Genomic DNA, 21,736 nt, shown 5'->3' with positions numbered 1-21,736 from the left:
TTAAATACAGCATCCAAAATAATTGAACAATATAGTATCCCAATGTCTTATTTTACCATTTTAAAATAAACTGTTCTACTCTCTTCTTTTGCGTTGCATCTTTTGGTGCCGATATTTCCTAAATGTACCTGAAGGCAGCAATAGAGCATGGTGTAGAGTGAACCAATCAGATGCTTTGAAACATCAGCCAAGCCTATCGGCAGATGGACGATGGAGACAAAACTCCCAGGAAGCGCTTTGCTCCACTCCGGTGCCTCGATTCATTCAACACGGACGGCGAAATAGAAGCTGCACTGCCGAGGAAAAAAACCCCACAAACATCCAACATCTCATATCTTATATTTCTTGAATCGACAAAGGAAGAAAATAATCTAAAAAAGGTAAATAACTCATTTGAAATATGTGTATCGTCTCTTGACAAGTCCTCTTGTCTCTGTGTCTTTATTCCTGAAAAAAATTAAAAAATAATAAAAAAAAGTTAAACTGCTTAGGATAGTCCACAAATGTCAATTATGATCACACTTATTATTGCATCATAATTACTGTCTAGTTTAAAGTAATTTCTGTATTTCCTCTTTGAATGGATGTTTATATTTGGCAAGAATGACGTTGCTGTCTGACCGGTTTGTAATGAATGAGACATTTGGTTATATCCTTATGTGGAACTAACCCATTCAGTTAGGCAGGTTTGGTTGTTTGAAGTAGGTCAAACTTTTCCTTGTTAACAATATGATATACAAAAAAAAAAAAAAAGAAAAAAAGAAATTAGGGAAGCCTAATAATTTGGAAAACTTTAATAAATTGATGAGGTCTGGGCTGTTTAGTTTCTATGCTAGTCATCCATCATCCCCCGTGTTCAAATGTTACTGTGCATCAACTGAACCAGTGCTATTGTGAATCAATAATATTTAATGCTTCTGACAGGAAGGTGGATGATATGGTACGGAGATAGCTCCTGATATTCTCCTGGCCTGGAACCAGCACTGTGGTGACTCAGTGACTTGGACAATCAATAGTTAGAAAGGTCTGCGACAGTCCCATTAATCCAGTAAAGAAATGGCTGGCTGGTCTGCAGTTCAGAGCGAGGAGCCCTGTCCGAGTCCACATCAGGGCTTTTAGCTTAATGAAGCACATAGAAGAAACACACAGAGCAGGTACACAATCACTGCAGGGTTACAAGAAGAGACTGAGTGGGCTTAGACTCTGGAGAGAACAGACTTTATGAGCCACAATTCATAATATTGATCAGAGATAGATGCTGAGGGATCTTTTGGATTAACCTTTTAAAAAAATAAAATTAAAATAAAAGAGGAAGCCATTTAAAAAGGGACTTTGGCAGGAGAAACAATTCTGGGATATGATGACATTTGTATTTTTTGTCCTGATCTTGAGGATGTCTTCTGTGTCACATCGACAATAAGAGACCTCAGCGCAGTAAATAAGTGGGTTTTATGTTTTTTTGGGGGGGGTTTTGTACAAGAGTTGTCATGATTTATACCTGTACAAAGCGTTGGTCTGATAGTGGTATTTTCGAAATGATTGAATGTCAGTGTTTTTAAATACCGTAATGTTGAGTCTGTTTCTCCTGTTGTAGTTGACCTCATTTAGTAATGCTTCCTGCCAAAGTGTAAAGGTCACACCTCGTCCATTTAGCTATAAAATTTATTGATGCGAGTTTCTTACTTTATTTCCTTAACAATGTTCTTCTTACGGAGAGGAATTAAAGCCACTTAAAAATATCAATATATCCCTTTACATGTCTGAGCTACTTTAAAATTGTGAGAATGTGATCACATTAATTCAGTCTCATGTAGATTGTGTTTTTCTGTGGCTGAAGGCTCGTTGTGACAGTCCCATTAGTCCACTTTACTCTCACTGTGCTGTAGCTACCGTAAGAATCTGATTATTGGAGTGGGAAATAAGTGCCAATTACCCCATTAGTGTACTGGTCAGACAAACAGAGATGAATCATTTTATATTGCAAAGCTCCATGAGGCAAACAAACACATTTGCCTTGGAGAAAAGAAAAGGTCTGAATCTGATACAAAAATCAAATTCCCCATGTGAGTTGCACATTGTAAGAAAATAAATCACGATGATCTTTTGGACAAATAAATTAACTGATATGATTCATGTTCAGTGGAAATGACCATTTCATCACAAAAAAAGAAAACATGACGATGTTACTTTTGTTGAAGTCCGAACAAGTCAAAAAGGTGTCTTTTAATTCGCTGGATTACTAGACTATATCTTGACTCTGACAGCAGAACAAGGTGATTTTTTTTGTTGTTGTTTCATAAATTCAGGTTTCTTTCAAACAATCTGTCTGCTTTTCTGTATTCATCCATCTCTCCTTATCCGGATATATCTGCTCTTCATTCATCGGTTTCTCTCTCGTTTGTCTATCTCTACATCCATCCATCTCCATCTCCATCTCTCTCTCCATCTCTCTCTCTCTCTCTCTCTCCAGCCGAAGCAGTCATGTCGGCAAAAGCCATCTCCGAGCAGACGGGAAAGGATTTCCTCTACAAGTACATCTGCACATCTGCGGCTGTGCAGAACAGATTCCGCTACGCCAACGTGACGCCTGAGACCGATTTTGATCGCCTGGCAAAAGAGCATCCATGGCTGCTCACAGAGGTGAGGCAGAAGAACCAAAATTATATTTGGATATTTCTCAAACACAGTTTGACCACATAACAAAGTTTAGCCTATAAATGCCTGAGACACATTTCCCTTTAGATTCTGTATTATATTGTATAATATTAATATCTTTAATGACAAAACTTTGGTGTCCGCCTGACTTAGGCAGGCTGCACAATGGGTGACACAGATGGTAAAATGATCCTGCAGATTGGGGATACTCCTTGTGGAAATTTGATAGAAATGCAAAAGACCATATGAGAAGGAAGTGTTTTCCTCTTTGATTCTTCACTAGTAACAGGTAGATTAAAGTTCAGCTATTGGAGGACAATTTAAACAAATAGTTCCCCAGGTAAATGGCAGGCTTCCAGCTCTGACTCAACAAAACGCTAAGATTATAGATTGGCTGTTTAAAGTGCAGCAGAAGCAGATACTCAGACTTATATAGCAGTTAATTAAGTTAGTCTGTGAGTCATCTTGTGGGATAAAATGTCATTCCTCTCTGTGTCTCCCTCTCATCTGAAGCTTTTAATCTGGAAGGTACGAGGAGGATGTAGAGGGCGGATCACAGAGATATGTGCTCCAGTAGAATTGATTAAGAAATTGCATTAACTTTCACCCTTTCCCCTCTCTTTCTTTGCTCACTGGCGAGAACCCAGATTCTAATGGCTTCACTGTCATAAGTCATTCTCTTTTATCGGATGTGTAAGAGAGAGGGAGCGGGCTGTCTCAGGGAGGCTGAAGCAATATGCTTATGCATCAGAATGTGTTTTGAAGAGCAGTTTGGGTAAATCGTGTCTAGACAGATTATGTTGAGTAAGCTTTAAAATTATTTAGCTGTTAAACCTTTAAAATATGTATTTCAGGGAAAATGTAAGTGATCTGCTGTGCTTGGATTAAATCAGATCCTCCTACTCTGCCCTGCTCTTTAAAAGGAATATGATCAATTTTATTAATTATCTTGAAAGCTTGTTGTGGATGAATTTCTTTTGTACTTAAAAGGCCATATTGCATCTTCCTCCTCCAGAGGCTGGTGGTGAAACCAGACCAGCTGATCAAGAGGCGAGGAAAGCTGGGCCTGGTGGGCGTCAACCTGGACCTGAATGGCGTCAGAGAGTGGCTTAAGTCTCGCCTCATGAGAGAGACGACAGTACGTCATTCACCCTTGCTTTCTCTGCTGTGTTTCTTGCTTTTGCCTCAACCCACTCCTCTGTTTGAGCATGTGCACATTTCTCCATAACCCTTCAATCAATATCCCAGAGTTTAATTTGGTCACTCCTCCTGCCCGGTTGTGCACTCATGCATTTGGTTTGTGTGTTGATGTATGTATGTTTGCCTAAACAGTCTGCTGAGGCGTAGTATGCTAGATAGTCGACTGGTTGTTAATCAGTCTATTCAGCTATAGCGCTCGATGCTGGAGAATAAACTGTAAGTCTATCAATTGAGTCAGCATAAGCAGAGCACAAGATCTATCACTGCACAGCTGAGAGACTGCTCTGCCTCATAAACCAAAAGCAAGTTATGGAGAGAGTAGGAATGGGTCATAAAGCACTGAAGAAGTGTCAGTGTGTGCGTGTTGCAGCACTTAGACTGCGTAGATGTATCTCTATATAAATAAGATGAAACTGTCTGCAGCTGCCAGTGGCAAGATATAAGAATATAACACAGCTGTGTTATTGTGCAACTGTTCAGGGTTTTAGCTTGGTCATTACAAAAACAGTATGACAAACATTGTTTAAATATTACTTAAAAAGTTATGGATATTATAGCTATAGCTCTGATTCCTAACTAACTCTGTGTTACACTCGTGGAATAACGTTAGTTAATTATAAAATACGTTTTTAACGTTTCATTTTTATAAATGTTTGCCATGCTAGTAGATCTGAGTCTGCTTACTGTAGGCCTACACTGTTTTAGGTGTGCTAATGGCTAACTGGTGTAGAAGCCTCAGATACACTCTTTGGTTGGTACTAATAAGAAATTGTAAACACATTGCTTACACCCTAAACTAACATTATATGGAAAAAAGTATACCTGCTTACCAGAAAATGTTGCTAATGTGAGCTTGTCAGTATGCTAACACCCTCAATGCAAATGTGCGCAAATACAGCCTCATGTAGCTGCTTCAGTTAAAAATCTTTAACTTAATTTTCAGTTTGGTCTCATTACAGGTCAGAAAACTGTGTCGTCATATAAAAGTGCTTAAAAAGTGACTTTATTGGGAGTCATCCCAAAGGATCAATAAAGTTTAGTCTTATTGCTGCAGTCCTTGTTTTGGCGAGTTAACCTTTGAGCAGATCTTAGAGAAACAGTAGAATAACTGTTTAGAGGAACAAGTGATATTATAAACCTATGGCTCTGAATAGCTATTACACTGGACATATCTAGTAACTTCCTTCCTTTTTTATGTCACTCACACATTTCTCTGTGTTTTTCTATGCTGCCGTGAACCACTGTCTCACTTAGTTAAATTAGTTATTCATAGTGTGCGTTCCTCTGTTTCTTTAAGTGGTTGAAATGAATCCTTCCCGTACAAATTGAATTCACTATGTTATACTCTATGATACCGTGACAGAGGAGTCGGTTACTTTATCTGGAGCCCCTTGTGGTTTTGTGATAGAGATTCTGTTTTTATTTTTATTTCTCTTCAACCTCCTTTTCACTCTTCAAAATGGCACCTCCCTCGCTCCCTCTTTTTGTTCTGTTCTCTCTCCGCCTGGCTGCGCTCAGCCAGTCTCCTGTTACTTTGTGCCTGTTGGCCTTTAACAGAGGAATGATGACAGCTCCTCTAAATGAGCTGTGGCTGTGCAGGGCTTCACATGGAGTTATACATGATGACATTTTCTTTTGCCCTTCTCTCAACCCTTTTCCTGGCTTTTGTTCTGAAACGTCAGCTCAATTGTGGCAAGTTGTCTTCCTTTTGTTATTTTATTTAGCCTTTTTGTAATTAATATACTTCTGGTCCCCTCCCCCCAAGTAGGCATGTCTTTTAAAATGAAGTGTGACGAATGTTCCATTTCTATAGAAACACTTGCACTATAACGACATCTTGTACCTGTGTGTTTTTACTTACCCTGGTACTTACTCATGAGAAGCTTTTACATTCATGCTAATGTATTTTTGGGCTTTTAACTGTTTAGGCTAACATTTCATCATCTGTTATTTTCTTGATGATCCTTAGGTGGGGAAAGCCAAGGGTATCCTCAAGAACTTCCTCATCGAGCCATTTGTACCTCATAAGCAGGTAAAGCACTCCAGACTCATTGATATCTTTTCTGTTCTACTACTACTGGACACATGTAGTGACCATACTTCATATCTGTTTAATAAACTCGTATCATTGATCTCTGTGACATTTTATCCGTCCAATGTTCAGGAGGAGGAGTTCTATGTGTGTATCTACGCCACCCGGGAGGGCGACTATGTGCTGTTTCACCATGAAGGCGGTGTGGATGTGGGAGATGTGGATGCCAAGGCAAAGAAGCTGCTAATTGGGGTGGATGAGAAGATCAGCGAAGACTCAGTGAAGAAAATGCTGCTGACTCATGTCCCCAACGACCAGAAATTGTGAGTTGGATGGAAAAACTGTTCTACAGACAGCAGCTTAACTTCAGGGATTAAATCAAACGCATATATATATATTTTAATACAATTTTTGTTTTGTATTTAAACACTAAAATCTTCCAAAACACAGAAATTGGGGTATTTTTTTTATTTTATTTTTTATTTTTTTATTCCTATAACTACAGTCTTGGCTAACAAAGGAAAGGAAAGTGTCCCACTAATGATGGAAGAGATGCACTTTGATATTGGCAGTAAATGTGGGGGGAGCAGTAGAAGGTGGGCGGAGGGTTTCCATTACACAAATGACAAACTCCTTCCTCTGCCTTTCTTCAATCATCCTCCCCCAGCCTTGTTACAGTCCAGCCACATTCACAGCACGTCCATTTATTTTGATGGGTATGATGCAGCGGCTCACCCTCTCCACCCTCCCATCCATCTCTCGAAGCTCTGGCCTGACTCACTGTCTTGGCTGACATTGAGGACGCTTTACTTCTCAACCCTTTCACTCGTTTCTCCACCTCTCTTATGATTTGGATTCAAAACGAAAACCACACTTGGCCAGTTTTTTCTGCCCTCCCGTCAGAATCAGACACGGGAAGCTGAGTCACTCGAGGGTTTCGCTCACAGATTCTTTTCCCAAAGGGTGTGCTGGAGTCTTGACGTGGGTACAAAGGGCCCGAGCTGCCTGCTCAACTGACAGGCAGGAGAGAAAACAATACAGCCCCCCCACCCCTCCCCTTAAACCCTCCCCCCATGTTTTGACATGTGAAGGAGGACATTAATTAGATGTTTCCTTCTCACAGCCAATTTACAGGTGGGCTGTTTCCTGTCCAGCTCATCCTTAACAATCAATTTAAACAGAACCCTGTTCTTTGTCATGATTTCAATTATCATTGAACCATTGAATTGAAGAAATCATAAAAGCCATGCCTTTTTGTTTGGTGTTTTATTTTCATTAACAGACAAGACAAAATAAATTCAAAAGTAAATTAGACCTTTTTAGGGATTTATCATTGAAATGCTGTACATGATATAGTGTATAATGAAACTGCATTTGTGAAATGAGTATTTCTTTTAATCTTGTTTTCATATTCAACACGATGGGGAGAAAAAGGGATTGTGATGAAGTGTTTCTCTCTGCAGGGTGCTGGCCAGCTTCATAGTTGGACTCTTCAACCTGTATGAGGAGCTGTTCTTCACATACCTCGAGATCAACCCATTAGGTAGGTTTGCAGCTTTTTGCTTTTTTGCTTCTTTTTTTTTTCTCTCCCAAATCCCGGAAACTTTGGTCTGCTATGTCTGAGCAAGCATTCATGATAACATTTAAACTTTAATGGAACACAGATTCATAAATACGTTAGCAGATTAGGTCATTTGATGGGAGACATCAAAAGGAAAATATCAATGCGTAATGAAACATCCTCTTGCATCCTAGAAGTAGATTTATTTTTTTAACACTGAGAGGAAAAGGTTTAATAATTTATGCTCTGGCTGTTTGATGAAAGCAATGTGTGTTTATTATGAAGTCATTAGGCAGAACATGCCCTCTGGCAGCTGTTCCTGTGGATGTAACATGGCTGCTGAGAGGGCTTTGATGTCCCTCCTCCTCCACATCTTTACTTTCCTTCCACCTCCTGCAGCGATAGCAAGACAGCCGTGGTCACCTTTGCACAAATATTGTCTAACTATACTATTTTAAACCCAGGGTCTTTGCTCACATGTTGATTCTCAGTAGGAGGCTGTTTGTAAACCGTGTCGTAGTGTAGATCACAGTGCTTTTTTTCTCTCTCTCTCTCTCTCTCTCTCTCTCAGTGGTTACAAAGGATGGGGTTTACGTGCTGGACATGGCAGCCAAGATTGATGCCACGGCTGACTACATCTGTAAGGCCAAGTGGGGTGATGTGGAGTTCCCTCCGCCCTTCGGCAGAGAGGCCTATCCTGAGGTGAGGGAGGACTGGAGAGAAAGATCTAGCAGATCATCGGACATGAATTCATCAGCCAAAAATATGGGCTGTTTCTTTCTAGAAAGTAAAAAAAAAAAAACTAATGTCGGGAGTTGAGAAACAACTTTCTAATATTAGAGAGAATCAAAGACTGTTTACCACGTGTAGTGTAGAAAAGGTCTGTTTAAAAGCCTAAATGTATGTCTACCATAGATAAAAGAACTTGGATTTGATTAAAGAGTTAACTGTAACCTGGCCTATAAGCAGCTCCCTGCATTAGATAATAAAATCAATCTCAAGAAGACGGCTGCTTTTGATTGGTAGTAACCCGTACATGGAGTTAATATGTGAGCCTTTGTGGTTTGTAGATTTAGAGACAGAGAGGCATATTCAAGTGAAGGCTTTTTAGAAAATGGATGTAGTTGTTAGTGTCTGTACTTAAAGTAGCAAAAAACACATTGAACACAACCTTCCACGTCTATCTTAAAACATGAAATCAGTTGCAAGATGTAGCTAAATAATAATCATAATGAAGGTGCTAATAAAGAAGTATTTCCATGAAGTCTTTGTGTATTTAGGACTGTTAGAATCACCAGGTAGAGCATGTATCAGACAGATTTTCAGTGCACCAGCCGGGTTGCTCTAATTGGGCTGCTGCTAGTCTGGAGTGTGCTGAGGGACAGCAGGTGCCTTTGATTGGGAGTTTATTTTTTATTTATTTATTTTTTTACTCCCTGCCACCAGCTGTGGCCCTGACTGTCAAACACAACCGCCGATGCACATCACTTTCATAATCACTATTGACTATTGTACAATATCTTAAATTACTATCTTTAAAAAGAAAATCAACGCACGTACAAGGAATGAGATGTGGCCAAATGAAGAGGTGCTTGTGAAAGTCGTTTTCCTGATTAAGGAGACAATCACACACATACACCCCCCCCCCCCCCCCCCCTCCACACACACACACAGACACACACAGACACACACACACACACTACCACCACCTTTTTGTAGCAATCATCTAACCTCTCTCACCACTTCATTGACCTCTTGTTTGACTTTCGCAGGAGGCCTACATTGCAGACCTTGATGCCAAAAGTGGTGCCAGTCTAAAATTGACCCTGCTCAACCCAAGAGGCAGGATCTGGACCATGGTAGCAGGAGGAGGAGCCTCAGTGGTGTACAGGTACCTACGGTGGCGGCAGCAAAACCTAAATAAATAAGTCATCGGTAGACATCCATGTGATCCCTAAAACACCCCTCTCTTTTTCTGTGTTACATTGCTCGCACTTGACATTATCGAGTATAAAACTAGGAGAGTATACCAGTGATGCAGTTGTGAGACTGATGGTGAAGCACATCCGACTCTGTCTGTTTAGCTGCCTATTAAATAAGATTTTAAGATGCTGCCGTTCCAGAAGTGGAGTGGTGCCCATCTCCCACAAGCCTCAGTGTGTTGAGGTGTAAAGCATGACATAGAGACACATCAGCCGTGACTAATTATTCCCTCTGTGCTCTCTTAAGTAGTCTGTTTACGGTGCACTAAGATCAGAACAGATGGAACCGTACGTCATCCTTTCATTTTCTAAACCGTGAGTTGCTTTTCCAGTGTGGTGACTCTTGTTAAACTCTTCCAGTGATACAATCTGCGACCTGGGCGGCGTCAGTGAGTTGGCCAACTATGGGGAGTATTCAGGAGCACCGAGTGAGCAGCAGACCTATGACTACGCAAAGACCATCCTGTCTCTGATGACCAGAGAGAAGCACCCTGACGGTAGGATAACTCCCTCCTTATTTGATTTGTGTGTTAAGAGATGCATTGTTTCTCTTCTTACATGATTTTTACGATGTATTGTTTTGCAGGGAAAGTGTTGATCATTGGTGGAAGCATTGCAAACTTCACAAATGTTGCAGCAACATTTAAGGTATAGAATCATGTGCTTATTTGTGATTGTGGAGTCTCTAATATTACTTACTTTTTATTAATCGGCTGAAAATGTTCTTCTCTTTACAAGGGGATTGTGCGAGCTATCCGAGACTATCAGGGTCCAATTAAGGAACATGAGATCTCCATATTTGTCCGCCGTGGGGGGCCAAACTACCAAGAAGGTCTCAGAGTGATGGGAGAAGTTGGTATGTTCTCACTTTATACTGATTCCTACCTTAATCTGTTAAGTATGAAAGCATTTTTTTAGTCTGAAACACCTCACAGACTGTCGCACTTTGGTTCTGTCTGCTGTCCTCAGGAAAGACCACTGGGATCCCTATCCACGTCTTCGGCACAGAAACTCACATGACTGCCATTGTTGGCATGGCGCTGGGCCACCGGCCAATCCCCAACCAGCCTCCTGTTGCTGCTCACACTGCCAACTTCCTCCTCAACTCCAGCGGCAGCACATCGGTATGACACTTACTGACTCCACCGAGATAGATTTGCTACCATGATGTCGTGTTGGTTCTCTGTGCGATGACGTTACATCATCAGCTCCACCAGTGCGGCAGAAGACTTGCATGCCACAGCCTCTGTTTTAGTTTTCACTGTCTTGTCCTTTTGTTGAACCTTATATCAGAAGCCTGATGGCTCTTTTGTAAAAGAGCATTGAAAGGCTTTGTGGGCTGCTCTCACCCAAATAGTTGGGAAGCTTCAGTTGACAGTGCACTGCAACTGCCTGCAGGCGTCCATTAAGACTGCACTTTGAAAAAGTGAATGTGCGTGCCTGCACATGTGTGTCTGTACATGTGTGACTGCACATGTAAGCATGTATTTGCCTGTGTAGTGGTAGGTACATTGGTAGAGCTGGTACATTATGTATACCTTTTTGTGGTGGTTCACTGCATCACATTACAGATAAAGATATCGTATGAGCAACTCAGAGTTCAAAGATGAGAGGAACAATTTGTTTATGAAATTATTTGTCAGAGCTCTTTTTTAATAGTGAATCAAAAAATGTTCCTTAATTTTTAAGCACCAAAGACCTGTTCTGAAAATTTGAACACGGTTTATAACACAAGTAGAGCTTTGTGATGACCGAGGTTTATGATCTAAAGCAGTCCTCACTGTCACACACACACACACACACTTTTCAAATATACACGTCAGATTTATAAAATGGAAGACTCCTCTTTCTTTTCAGACCCCAGTGTCCAGCAGGACTGCTTCTTTTTCTGATAACAGGCCCAATGTTAAGAGCTCACCAGCCAAGAAGGCCAAAACAGGAGGTCCTATGGGTGAGAACACACACACACACACACACACACACACACACTTAAATACAAACCATTCCTTCCTATTTGACATTATAATTAGACGGCAGCGTCATATATTTGAATACAGTTTTGTACATATTTTTGTAGCAATTTGTGATTATCAATGGCTGAATTCAGGTGTTATAGCTCCCCCTTTGGGTAGCAGGAGGACACTACATTAGTAGGTAGTTGAGTGGGTTGTGAAGGGTTATTTAAAGGGTTATTTCATTTCCACTAAATTCCCTAATATCTGAAACAGAGCCCTGATCAGAAGCATTTTAAATCTAAAACATCTTTAAGATCAGCATTTCTTAGATAATGAAATCTAAAAATGTTGGCAACTGAACTGTTTGCTTACCCATGCCTCTGAAGCATCAAAGACCATTTATATAGTTATCCATTTATAGAAGTAAAGCATGTTTTTTGTATTAATAAAGCAAAAGTTGTATAACTTTGTTTAAATGACTATAACACATTTAATTTCCTTGTAGCCAAGGGAACTACCCTTTTCAGCAAACAAACCAAGTCCATAGTGTGGGGTATGCAGACTCGAGCAGTTCAGGGTATGATGGACTTTGACTATGTGTGCTCCAGAGATGAGCCATCTGTTGCAGCCATGGTCTACCCGTTCACGTAAGTGCAGTTTGTGTGAAATGTGTTCTGCTGCTGTGAGGTGTAGAGTCTGTCAAATGTACATTTTATATAATAAAAAATTTAGAAAAAATTTGAATTTTTCTTTTTTTCAATTGCTGCCTTTCAGTGGAGACCACAAACAGAAGTTTTATTGGGGCCATAAAGAGATCCTTGTCCCTGTGTATAAGAACATGGCTGATGCCATGAAGAAGCACCCAGATGTGGATGTGCTCATCAGCTTCGCCTCTTTGCGTTCAGCCTTTGATAGCACCATGGAGACCATGCAGTACCCACAGGTAAATGAACCATCTGTGAGGCTTTTAGCAGCAGGAAAAAAATGCATCTTAAGTTGAGCCTTTATTTGAAATTGGTTTCAGATTCATACCATTGCCATCATTGCTGAAGGAATCCCTGAAGCTCACACGAGGAAGATTATCAAGGCTGCAGATGAGAAGGGTGTTACAATCATTGGACCAGCGACCGTCAGTCTTTCTTCACTTCTTTATGGATTTATCATAGTGTCTATCTGTTTCTGAAAACGACAGAAAAGCTTGAAGTGTGTGCGTGTGTGTTTGTTTCATGCCCAGGTTGGAGGAATCAAACCCGGCTGTTTCAAGATCGGGAACACGGGAGGCATGCTGGATAACATCCTCGCCTCCAAGCTCTACCGTCCAGGAAGTGTTGCCTATGTGTCCCGCTCAGGAGGCATGTCCAACGAACTCAACAACATAATTTCACGCTCCACCGATGGTGTTTTTGAAGGTGTGGCCATTGGCGGAGACAGGTATGTAACTTTTTGTTTTCTGCTCCATGCACACTAAGGGGTTAGTGACTGAAATGACTGGTGTGTAACTTTGGATGTTTCCTGCAGATACCCTGGCTCTGTGTTCACTGACCATGTGCTGCGCTACCAAGACACTCCTGGAGTGAAGATGATTGTTGTGCTGGGAGAGGTGAGGGATAAATGCACAGACACTGATGCCTGCACTTTTGAAAAGCTATTGTTTTTCCTACACCCTGGATCTGTTTACGCTTTCACAGATAGGAGGCACGGAGGAGTACAAGATCTGCGAGGCTATCAAACAGGGCCGCATCACAAAGCCAGTGGTGTGCTGGTGCATCGGCACCTGTGCCACCATGTTCTCTTCAGAGGTGAGAGGCCAGAACCTGGTTTATCACTAGGCTGCTGCATAATCCAAGATTCTTTCACCCATGCTGCATCTTCTGTTCGACATCTTCAGGTTCAGTTCGGCCACGCGGGCGCTTGTGCCAACCAGGCTTCAGAGACGGCAGTAGCTAAGAACACAGCTCTGAAGGAGGCTGGTGCCTTTGTCCCGAGGAGCTTTGATGAGCTGGGAGACATCATCAAGTCTGTGCCTTACTATCATTAGTTTTAAGTATTCTTTTATGAAGATTGGTGAGCTCATCTTACAGTCTTGTCTTTTTTTTTTTTCATCCTTGCAGATCTGTTTATGATGACCTTGTTGCTAAAGGAGTTATTCAACCAGCTGCGGAGATGCCTCCTCCCACTGTGCCGATGGATTACTCTTGGGCAAGGGTGAGTATTCTTCTGGTCTGTAGCTTTATGATAAAAGCCAAATTAATAGATGGAAAATTCATGGATTGAAATCTTTTCTTCTGTCTTTGGCCTGCAGGAGCTGGGTCTGATCCGGAAGCCTGCTTCCTTCATGACCAGTATCTGTGACGAGAGAGGTCAAGAGCTCATCTACGCAGGCATGCCAATCACTGAGGTGTTCAAGTCAGAAATTGGCCTTGGAGGAACTCTGGGTCTGCTCTGGTTCCAGAGGAGGTCAGCACTTTGAACAATGTTTCTGTGGGGAACAAACTTCTTTGAGAAATCTTTGAGGAAAAACAAGTATTGTCATTTCCTTCTCAGGTTGCCAAGGTACGCCTGTCAGTTCATCGAGATGTGTCTGATGGTGACTGCTGATCACGGCCCGGCTGTTTCCGGTGCCCACAACACCATTGTCTGCGCACGAGCAGGCAAAGACCTCATCTCCAGCCTCACCTCTGGCCTTCTCACCATCGTAAGACATTTAAACCTGAGAGTCAAACGAATGAATTGGTTGCCAGCAAAAGTTCCCCGTAAGCATGTCTTAGTTGATTTGTTTTTCTTGCTTTAGGGTGACCGCTTTGGAGGCGCTCTTGATGCTGCAGCAAAGCAATTCAGCAAGGCCTTTGACAGCGGCATGTTGCCCATGGAGTTTGTCAACAAGATGAAGAAGGATGGCAAGCTGATCATGGGCATTGGACACAGAGTGAAGTCGGTGAGTGCAATAGCTTTCTATTGTAATCGAGAACGATCTTTAAATCAGAGTTGAGCTGTTTTGTAAAATCCTAAACAATGGGAACTACATCTGCACTGTACTGCCAATAAAGCTATTGTAAGGACAATTACTTGAATTACGGAAACAGAGATTGATCGGAGAAAGACAATTTTAATAAGAAGTTAAATTTCCGTGCTTCTCCAGATTAACAATCCAGACATGAGAGTCCAGATCTTGAAAGACTTTGTGAAGCAGCATTTCCCCTCCAGCCAGCTGCTGGACTATGCTCTGGATGTCGAGAAGATAACAACATCCAAGGTAAGCTATATCACTGCATCGTGTCAATCACAGCTTTTTAACTAATTTAACTAATCCCTCCTTTTATAAAAGAAATAAAATCAATATTATGCATGATCATCATCTCCTTCTGTGTCAGAAACCCAACCTGATCCTGAATGTGGATGGCTTCATCGGTGTGGCCTTTGTTGACTTGCTCAGGACTTGTGGGGGTTTTACACGGTAAGAGAATGAATCCCTATAAAATATTTTTACAGCTGAAAACAGGCCAGTGTTTCCCCTGATTTAGGATTGTAGAAATGTAGCCTAGTGGTTTGTGTGTGCGCCTCATGTGAGGAGGCTGCAGTACTCCAGGTGGGCGGACCGGGTTTGAATCCAACCTGTGGCTCCCTTCCTGCTTCACATTCCTCACTCTCTCTTTATCGCTCTCCTTGATTCCCCACTATATCCTATTTCTCCAATAAAGACACAAAAAGCCTAAAAAAATAAATAGTGAAAAAAGGGTTTTAATGCCTTCATTGTGTGCAGTCATTTATTCAATTTAATCAACTCTTTGTGCTTATTGTTCATCTTCTCCACAACAGGGATGAAGCTGATGAGTTTGTGGAAATTGGAGCACTGAATGGTATCTTTGTCCTGGGTCGAAGCATGGGATTTATTGGTGAGTAATCTCAGTGGGGAGACAAACACAGTGTGCCAAGTCAGGACTCGGTAAGCTCAATTTACAAATACTTCAACCTTTTTTCTAACTCCACTTCCTTTTGGTATCGCCACAGGACACTACCTGGACCAGAAGCGGCTGAAGCAGGGTCTGTATCGCCACCCCTGGGATGACATCTCCTATGTGCTCCCAGAACACATGTCCATGTAATCGAAGGGAAAAAAAAGAATGTCAACTCCTGTCCTCACATTCCTTTAACCCAGCCATTGTTTCTGCACCCCTACTGTGATCTGTCACCTCAAAGCTGTGGCATAATATAGAGAAGATGTTACTGGTAATATAGCTGCAAATTGCAAATATTGATGAGAAGAGTACGTTTGTTGTTTTGGAAAACCTGTAAGTGCTGCAGTTCAGTGTGAATTAGTAAAGCCTGCTAAACTGTGAAGCTCCTGTCGGAAGAATTCAGTGCGATTTGAAGATGAAACGGTTAAACAGTCAAAGGATTACAGCTTGGCTTTTCAGCTATTTGATCCCAAAGTTCACAGCTTGTTCAAGTTCTGTGGTTTCACCTAAAATAATACTTTGGTGTTGTATTAACCAAGCATGTGGGTCTTAATAACAGACTGTTGTGTCTTTGTGCAGCTCTCAACATTGTGCCAATAAGAAGTACGACTTTGCAGGGGGATGAACATGTAGTGCAATAATGCTAATAATATAAGAACATACTGTAGATCAGAGCTTTATTTAGGTATAGTTGTGTTAAAAGTAAAAGAAAAAAGGTACTAAATGTTTTATTTTTCAAAACATCAGTCTGCTCACTGTGGCAACCATTTTTATAAGTCATTCCCAGCAGGTGCTGCTGCCCTCGCAGTTTCCCGTTTCCTTACTATTTGAATGAATGAGGGGCTTTAGGCCATCTACACAAGGATGCAGTGACGGTTCTGTTTTCTGCTCCACTCTGTCCTGATTATGTAAACATACACAACAACTGCAACAAACAACATTATTATGAGAACATTTCTGCATCAATCCTCCCACAGATCACTCTGTTTACTGTTGAATCCATCATAAATTCAACATGTTCTCGTTTATTTTCACAACACTGACACGTTACATACTCATAATAAACAACACCAATTACATGACACCATGAAGGTCTCTACATGATATTTGCCACACGTTTGTGTGACATGGAGAGAGCCCTTTTGTAAAGTCAACAGAACAAAATTCCTTCCTCGCATCTCTCATTAAATGGAAATAAAAATCCCACAAGAAAACTGTAAAGAAGTTATCGTCAATGCAATCTTTTATTTGGATGTTGTATAGAAACGGGACCAGAAACCTCACCAGTATTGTCACCGTTTTATGTTTTTAACTGTTTCAATGTGAACTGAAGGTGCCTCTATATGGATTTGTTGTATGTTGACAACTGTGATCAAATAAAGTAAAATGTAATTCATGTTATAACATGTTAAGTGTAATCTTCTTCTTTAATTATTCTTTATTGACGATTGATGATTTAGGGTTACTCCCTACATTTATGGACTTTGACACACACACATTTATCCCCTAAGAGATTTACAACATAACACAGCTTATACCTCTACACTGACAGCTATTTAAAGTAAATGTAAACACACTTGCTTCACACACAGTTTAGACTTTTTTTTAATAGGTTAGATCTGCATTGATGCATAGATGTTAATGTCTTTTGATATTTTAACTTTGCATACACTTGTAACTAATGACAAAATGGTGTTTGAATGTCATTTAGTGTCTATGGCAGCTGACCTCAATTCCATATAACTGGAAAACCTGAAAACACAGTCGATGTTAGTAAATGTCTAAATACTGTCTGTACGAGTTGCAATTTTTTTGCTATGATTAAAATAAGCATTAGCAAATGTTTAGAGACTTTTATACCCACCGTTACAATACTCAGTCTCTAAGAAAGAGTGCATCTACTTCTGAATTGCATGCAGGGCAACAAGTGTACCTCACCGGTTCAGGATCTTCTACATGTGCAGAGATCATCAGTGGGAGCTGCAACCGAGTCGACGTCAACGACGCGGTTACGCCTTTAATCCACTGCGCAGGTCAGTCATTACGTCTGTTTACCAAACTGAAGTGAGTTTCTCATTCGTAGTTTATACCTTTTTCCTTTTTTTCTTCCCCTCAATTCGGCACACGAAATACACAAAACAATTACACGTTTTATTTGACCAAGAATGGTAGTCCATATACTATGATAATGCAGTTAATCAGCAAGAATATTACGTTTTCATCATGCACAAGTTGGTATCCATACGATAGGTATGATACTTCTCATTATCTAACACATGATATAAGCATTATGAAACATATTTGGAGTAAACAGCAACCATCAATTGGAATTCACTTATTAAATGTTGCGTTTAAAACATGTATGAGCTACGTCTTAAACTGACGTGTTGCCCCTTTAAGACCCGGGTATTACGTTACGATTACGAAACGCGCTTCATTGTACTGCTCTGTTTTGACTCCATGTATGTGTGCCTGCGTATGTCGCCTTCTCTCCTCTAGTTTACTTCATTTTATCCAGCACTGCGCACCTCTCTAGCGCTGGCAGCAGAATGGCAGCGGCGGCTCCTAACCCGGAGGACTCCGCCAGGAGCAGCGGCACCAGCACACCCAGCGCCCTTGCGGGAGACGGGGACGCCGAGGAGACCGAGGACTTCACCTCCTCCTCCCACTGCTCGGAGCTGTCTCGGCGGCAGAACGAGCAGAGGAAGCAGGGCTTGTTCTGCGACGTGACGCTGGCCTTCAGCAGCGGAGTGGCTGCCGGTAGCGTCCAGAGCTGTGAGTTTTCAGCCCACAGGTCTGTCCTAGCTGCGGCTACCGATTATTTTACCCCCTTGCTAGGAGGACAGTTTTCTGAATCCTTGTCCGGAAGGGTAGAAATGAAGGAATGGAGCTCAGAACTTGGACCAGACCCGGATACCGTGGAAAGCGTTATCCAGTACATGTACACTGGAGAAATACGTGTTAGCACCTGCAATGTACATGAAGTGCTGGAGCTTGCTGACAGGTAGGATCTGTTACTGATCACCTTTTTGTGTGTGTGTGTGTGTGTGTGTGTGTGTGTGTGTGTGTGTGATTTTGACAGTCAAAGCGTGAGGCCTTCAGTAGCTGCTTTGAGATTGTTTTTATGCTCTGCTTGCAGAAAACAAGCTGACTTTGCTTTACCAATCCAAAAAAACAATAGTAATATGTACTTAATATGAACTGGTCATTCATTCTGTTATTTACTTTATTTTCTCTGTTTGCTTTAAATCTTAGATTTCTCCTGGTGCAGCTTAAGGAGTTTTGTGGTGAGTTCCTAAAGAAGAAGCTGAGTCTGACTAACTGTGTGGCGGTGCACAGTCTTGCCCACATGTACACTTTGGATCAACTGGCTCTACGTGCTGCAGACATGATCCGCCGCAACTTCCACAAGGTTATCCAGGATGAGGAGTTCTACACCCTGCCCTTTCACCTGGTCCGTGACTGGCTGTCTGATGCCGAGATCACAGTGGATTCCGAGGAGGTGCTTTTTGAGGCCGTGGTGAAGTGGGTGCAGAAGAACCCAGAGGAGCGAGGCCGCTACTTTGAGGAGCTGTTCCGCCTCCTGAGGCTACCCCAAATCAAGCCCACCTACCTGACCAGGGTGGTGAAAAATGAGCGTCTGGTGGCCGCCAACGAGGCCTGTCTCCGGCTGGTGTCAGAGGCAGTGGAAGGTCACGCTATTCGCTTTGAGAACCTTAAATCAGCTGATATGGAGTTCTGGTCTTCCCACATGGCCTCCTTTCAGCCCCGCTTTGGCCAAAACATGGACGTCATCATGGTGGTTGGCGGTGTGTCAGAGGGAGGGGACTACCTGAGCGAGTGCGTTGGCTATTTTATATATGAAGACCGATGGGTCAACCTGCCTCACATCCATAACCACCTGGATGGCCACGCTATTGCTGCCACAGAGTCCCACGTCTACGTAGCTGGTTCAATGGAACCAGGCTTTGCTAAGACAGTTGAACGTTACAATCCTAACCGCAACACCTGGGAGCAGGTGAGCAACCTGACCACGCGCAAGCACTCCTTTGGCCTCACCTGCATTAAGGATATACTGTACAGTATTGGTGGCCATGGAAACTTCAGTCCAGGTTTCAAAGATGTCAGTGTATATGAGCCTGAGCAGGACAAGTGGCATAACCTGGAATCTGCCCCAAAGATTCTGCGGGACGTGAAGGCAGTGAGTGTGGAGGACCGTTATGTGTACGTCACAGCCCGCACACCTGTCGATACAGACAATGAGGATGGACTAAAGACAGTGACCACACGCTATGACACAGAGAGCCGTCAATGGCAAGATGTTGACTCCCTGCCTCTTATCGACAACTATTGCATCTTTCAGATGGCCGTGGCCTCCACTAACTTCTACCACACGGCCTCCTGCTGCCCAAAGAGCTACACAGTAAGGGATGAGGTGGCTAAACAGAAGATCAGTGTGCGCATCTCAGACGAGATCCTGGAGAGTCTGCCACCAGAGGTAACTAGCATTGAGGGCGCTGCCATCTGCCACTTTGATGAGGATGTCTTCATCATCGGCGGTTGGAAGAACAGTGATGACGTAGACAAGCAGTACCGTAAAGAGGCCTACCGCTACTGCGCTGAGAGGAAGCGCTGGATGCTGCTGCCGCCTATGCCTCAGCCTCGTTGCCGAGCCACGGCATGCCACGTCCGTATCCCTTACCGTTTCCTGTACGGCTGCCAACGCTATCCCATGCCCCAGAATCTGGCCCGCCAGCGAGACCGCATGCAGCAAATGCAGCAGCTTCACCGGCGCACACTCACCCTGCGCCGGCAGCTCCAGTCACAGATAGAGTGCTGAGCAAGTTCGGGTCTACTATATGAACAATGCTAATCAGTCTGAGGACATTCCATTGCTGCCATATTCATCAACCTCTCCACTCCTACGGCACATGCTGCAGCAGGTCTTGTGTTGCCCTCATTGTGGATTTCATCAAACTGAATTCTTTGCCGTTGGCTCTCGTGCATGTTAATGGACAATTTGTTGAAGCCCATGAAATGTGTTGGCAGGTCCAGTCTGGTTGGAGGAATATGGTGAATGTAAACATGGGAATAAAAAGGGTATAGAGCAGCCAACAACAAAATATCCTCCTGTCAGCCATGTTGTGTAGATACTGTTTATCTGCTTGTAAATAAATAGTTAAAGCTGTATATTTAAACATTTATATGGATATTTTACATTCCTTAGTTTTGCCTGTCCTGCAGAGGCAACATGACATTACTAATAGCTGCATTCCTAAATTCTTTCCAGCTCGCTTAATGAAGTCTTAATCCATTGTAACACTGTGACAATCTCTTCATCCAAGTCAATTATCTGTACAAAATAACACACTCACACAGAACTAAACATTACACATGATATATTAAAATTGCTGTGTTTGTGCAGCCTCAACAAGTAAATAGTTCATTCAGTAAAGCTGTTGATCTTAAAACCCTGTAGGCACGTTTGCTTTTAGATTGTAGTTTTCCTTTCAACGGTTGTGCTTAACATTTTACAAAAACTAGTGTCATTTCTGGAGGATTTGAAGATGTGAAACAATGAGATAACTGTGATGTAGAAAAGATGTGATAAGATGTCATAAAATCATTCCTTTGTTTTATCTTAAGAAACATTCTATTTAACCAGTGCATTAAGCCCCAATCACAAGCAAAGACTCAATCATTCCTTTCTTTTGCACTTTAGCTGTCTATTGCTTCGTGTATTGCTGTTCAAGCAAGAAAAGTGAATAGAACCGTGAGTGCAGGGGTGTGTATGATTGGTGTTTAGCAGACCTTCTCCCTATCTGCACTTTTTGACACCCAATTGTTTGTAAAACATAGGGATTTAATTTGCCACTGCACTTTGTTTTTGTTTTTGTTTAATATCGGACAAGGTGATTGTATTTTGGAATTTGTTTGTGTTAGCCAACTGACAGCGAGATATAAGATGTTTTCATGATTGATTTATTTCCTTAACTAAATGTCTTGTAAAATCTTGGGCTACTATTGCACTTCCCTTCAGTCTGGGAGTATATTACAAATTGTCTTTGTTGTTCTGTTCCCTCCTTTTACCATTCTGCAAGACCTGGACTTAAAATGCAAAGGATTGTCATATGAATGTGTTGTGACTGAATACAGATATTCCCACTGTCCTTGCAGTGTCTTTCACAGAGTAAGATTACAGAGCGCCCTGAAATGATATTCATTTCCACTTTGTGACCAATATCATAAACAGTGCAAATATTATGTGGAATAAGCTATGTAAATTGCTTCGCATGTGATAGTCTTACATTGTGTCCAATATTGGATGTAAGAAATACTAATGTCATCATCACTTGCAATTAAAGTTGTTTTGTAAGACAGCTGGTTGTGTGCAG

General features: G+C 41.9%; 2 protein-coding genes across 2 annotated transcripts; both read left to right on the top strand.

The window, feature by feature from the left end:
- Positions 1-203: 203 nt before the first annotated feature.
- aclya (ATP citrate lyase a) lies at positions 204-16,747 on the top strand. The gene is made up of 28 exons (XM_079366789.1): positions 204-380; positions 2,471-2,640; positions 3,671-3,793; positions 5,825-5,887; positions 6,020-6,210; positions 7,351-7,430; positions 8,020-8,150; positions 9,221-9,339; positions 9,791-9,927; positions 10,017-10,078; positions 10,169-10,286; positions 10,400-10,554; positions 11,288-11,381; positions 11,891-12,032; positions 12,160-12,328; positions 12,410-12,514; positions 12,620-12,816; positions 12,904-12,985; positions 13,074-13,184; positions 13,274-13,401; positions 13,497-13,590; positions 13,688-13,842; positions 13,930-14,080; positions 14,177-14,320; positions 14,525-14,638; positions 14,757-14,839; positions 15,202-15,278; positions 15,394-16,747. Exons 2-28 carry the CDS (start codon positions 2,482-2,484, stop codon positions 15,486-15,488), a joined length of 3,279 nt encoding a protein of 1,092 aa, XP_079222915.1. The 5' UTR covers positions 204-380; positions 2,471-2,481; the 3' UTR covers positions 15,489-16,747.
- A 1,007-nt stretch (positions 16,748-17,754) lies between these two features.
- On the top strand, positions 17,755-21,721 carry LOC306837912 (kelch-like protein 11). The gene is made up of 2 exons (XM_079365778.1): positions 17,755-18,345; positions 18,597-21,721. The coding sequence occupies exons 1-2, from the start codon at positions 17,891-17,893 to the stop codon at positions 20,179-20,181; spliced, it is 2,040 nt and encodes a 679-aa protein (XP_079221904.1). The 5' UTR covers positions 17,755-17,890; the 3' UTR covers positions 20,182-21,721.
- Positions 21,722-21,736: the final 15 nt, after the last annotated feature.

The sequence above is a fragment of the Symphodus melops genome (genome assembly GCF_947650265.1).
Source record: "Symphodus melops genome assembly, chromosome: 17".
NCBI classification, from domain to species: Eukaryota; Metazoa; Chordata; class Actinopteri; order Labriformes; family Labridae; genus Symphodus; species Symphodus melops.
Note: the sequence above shows the minus strand (reverse complement) of the source record. Positions and strands in the feature narration are given on the sequence as shown.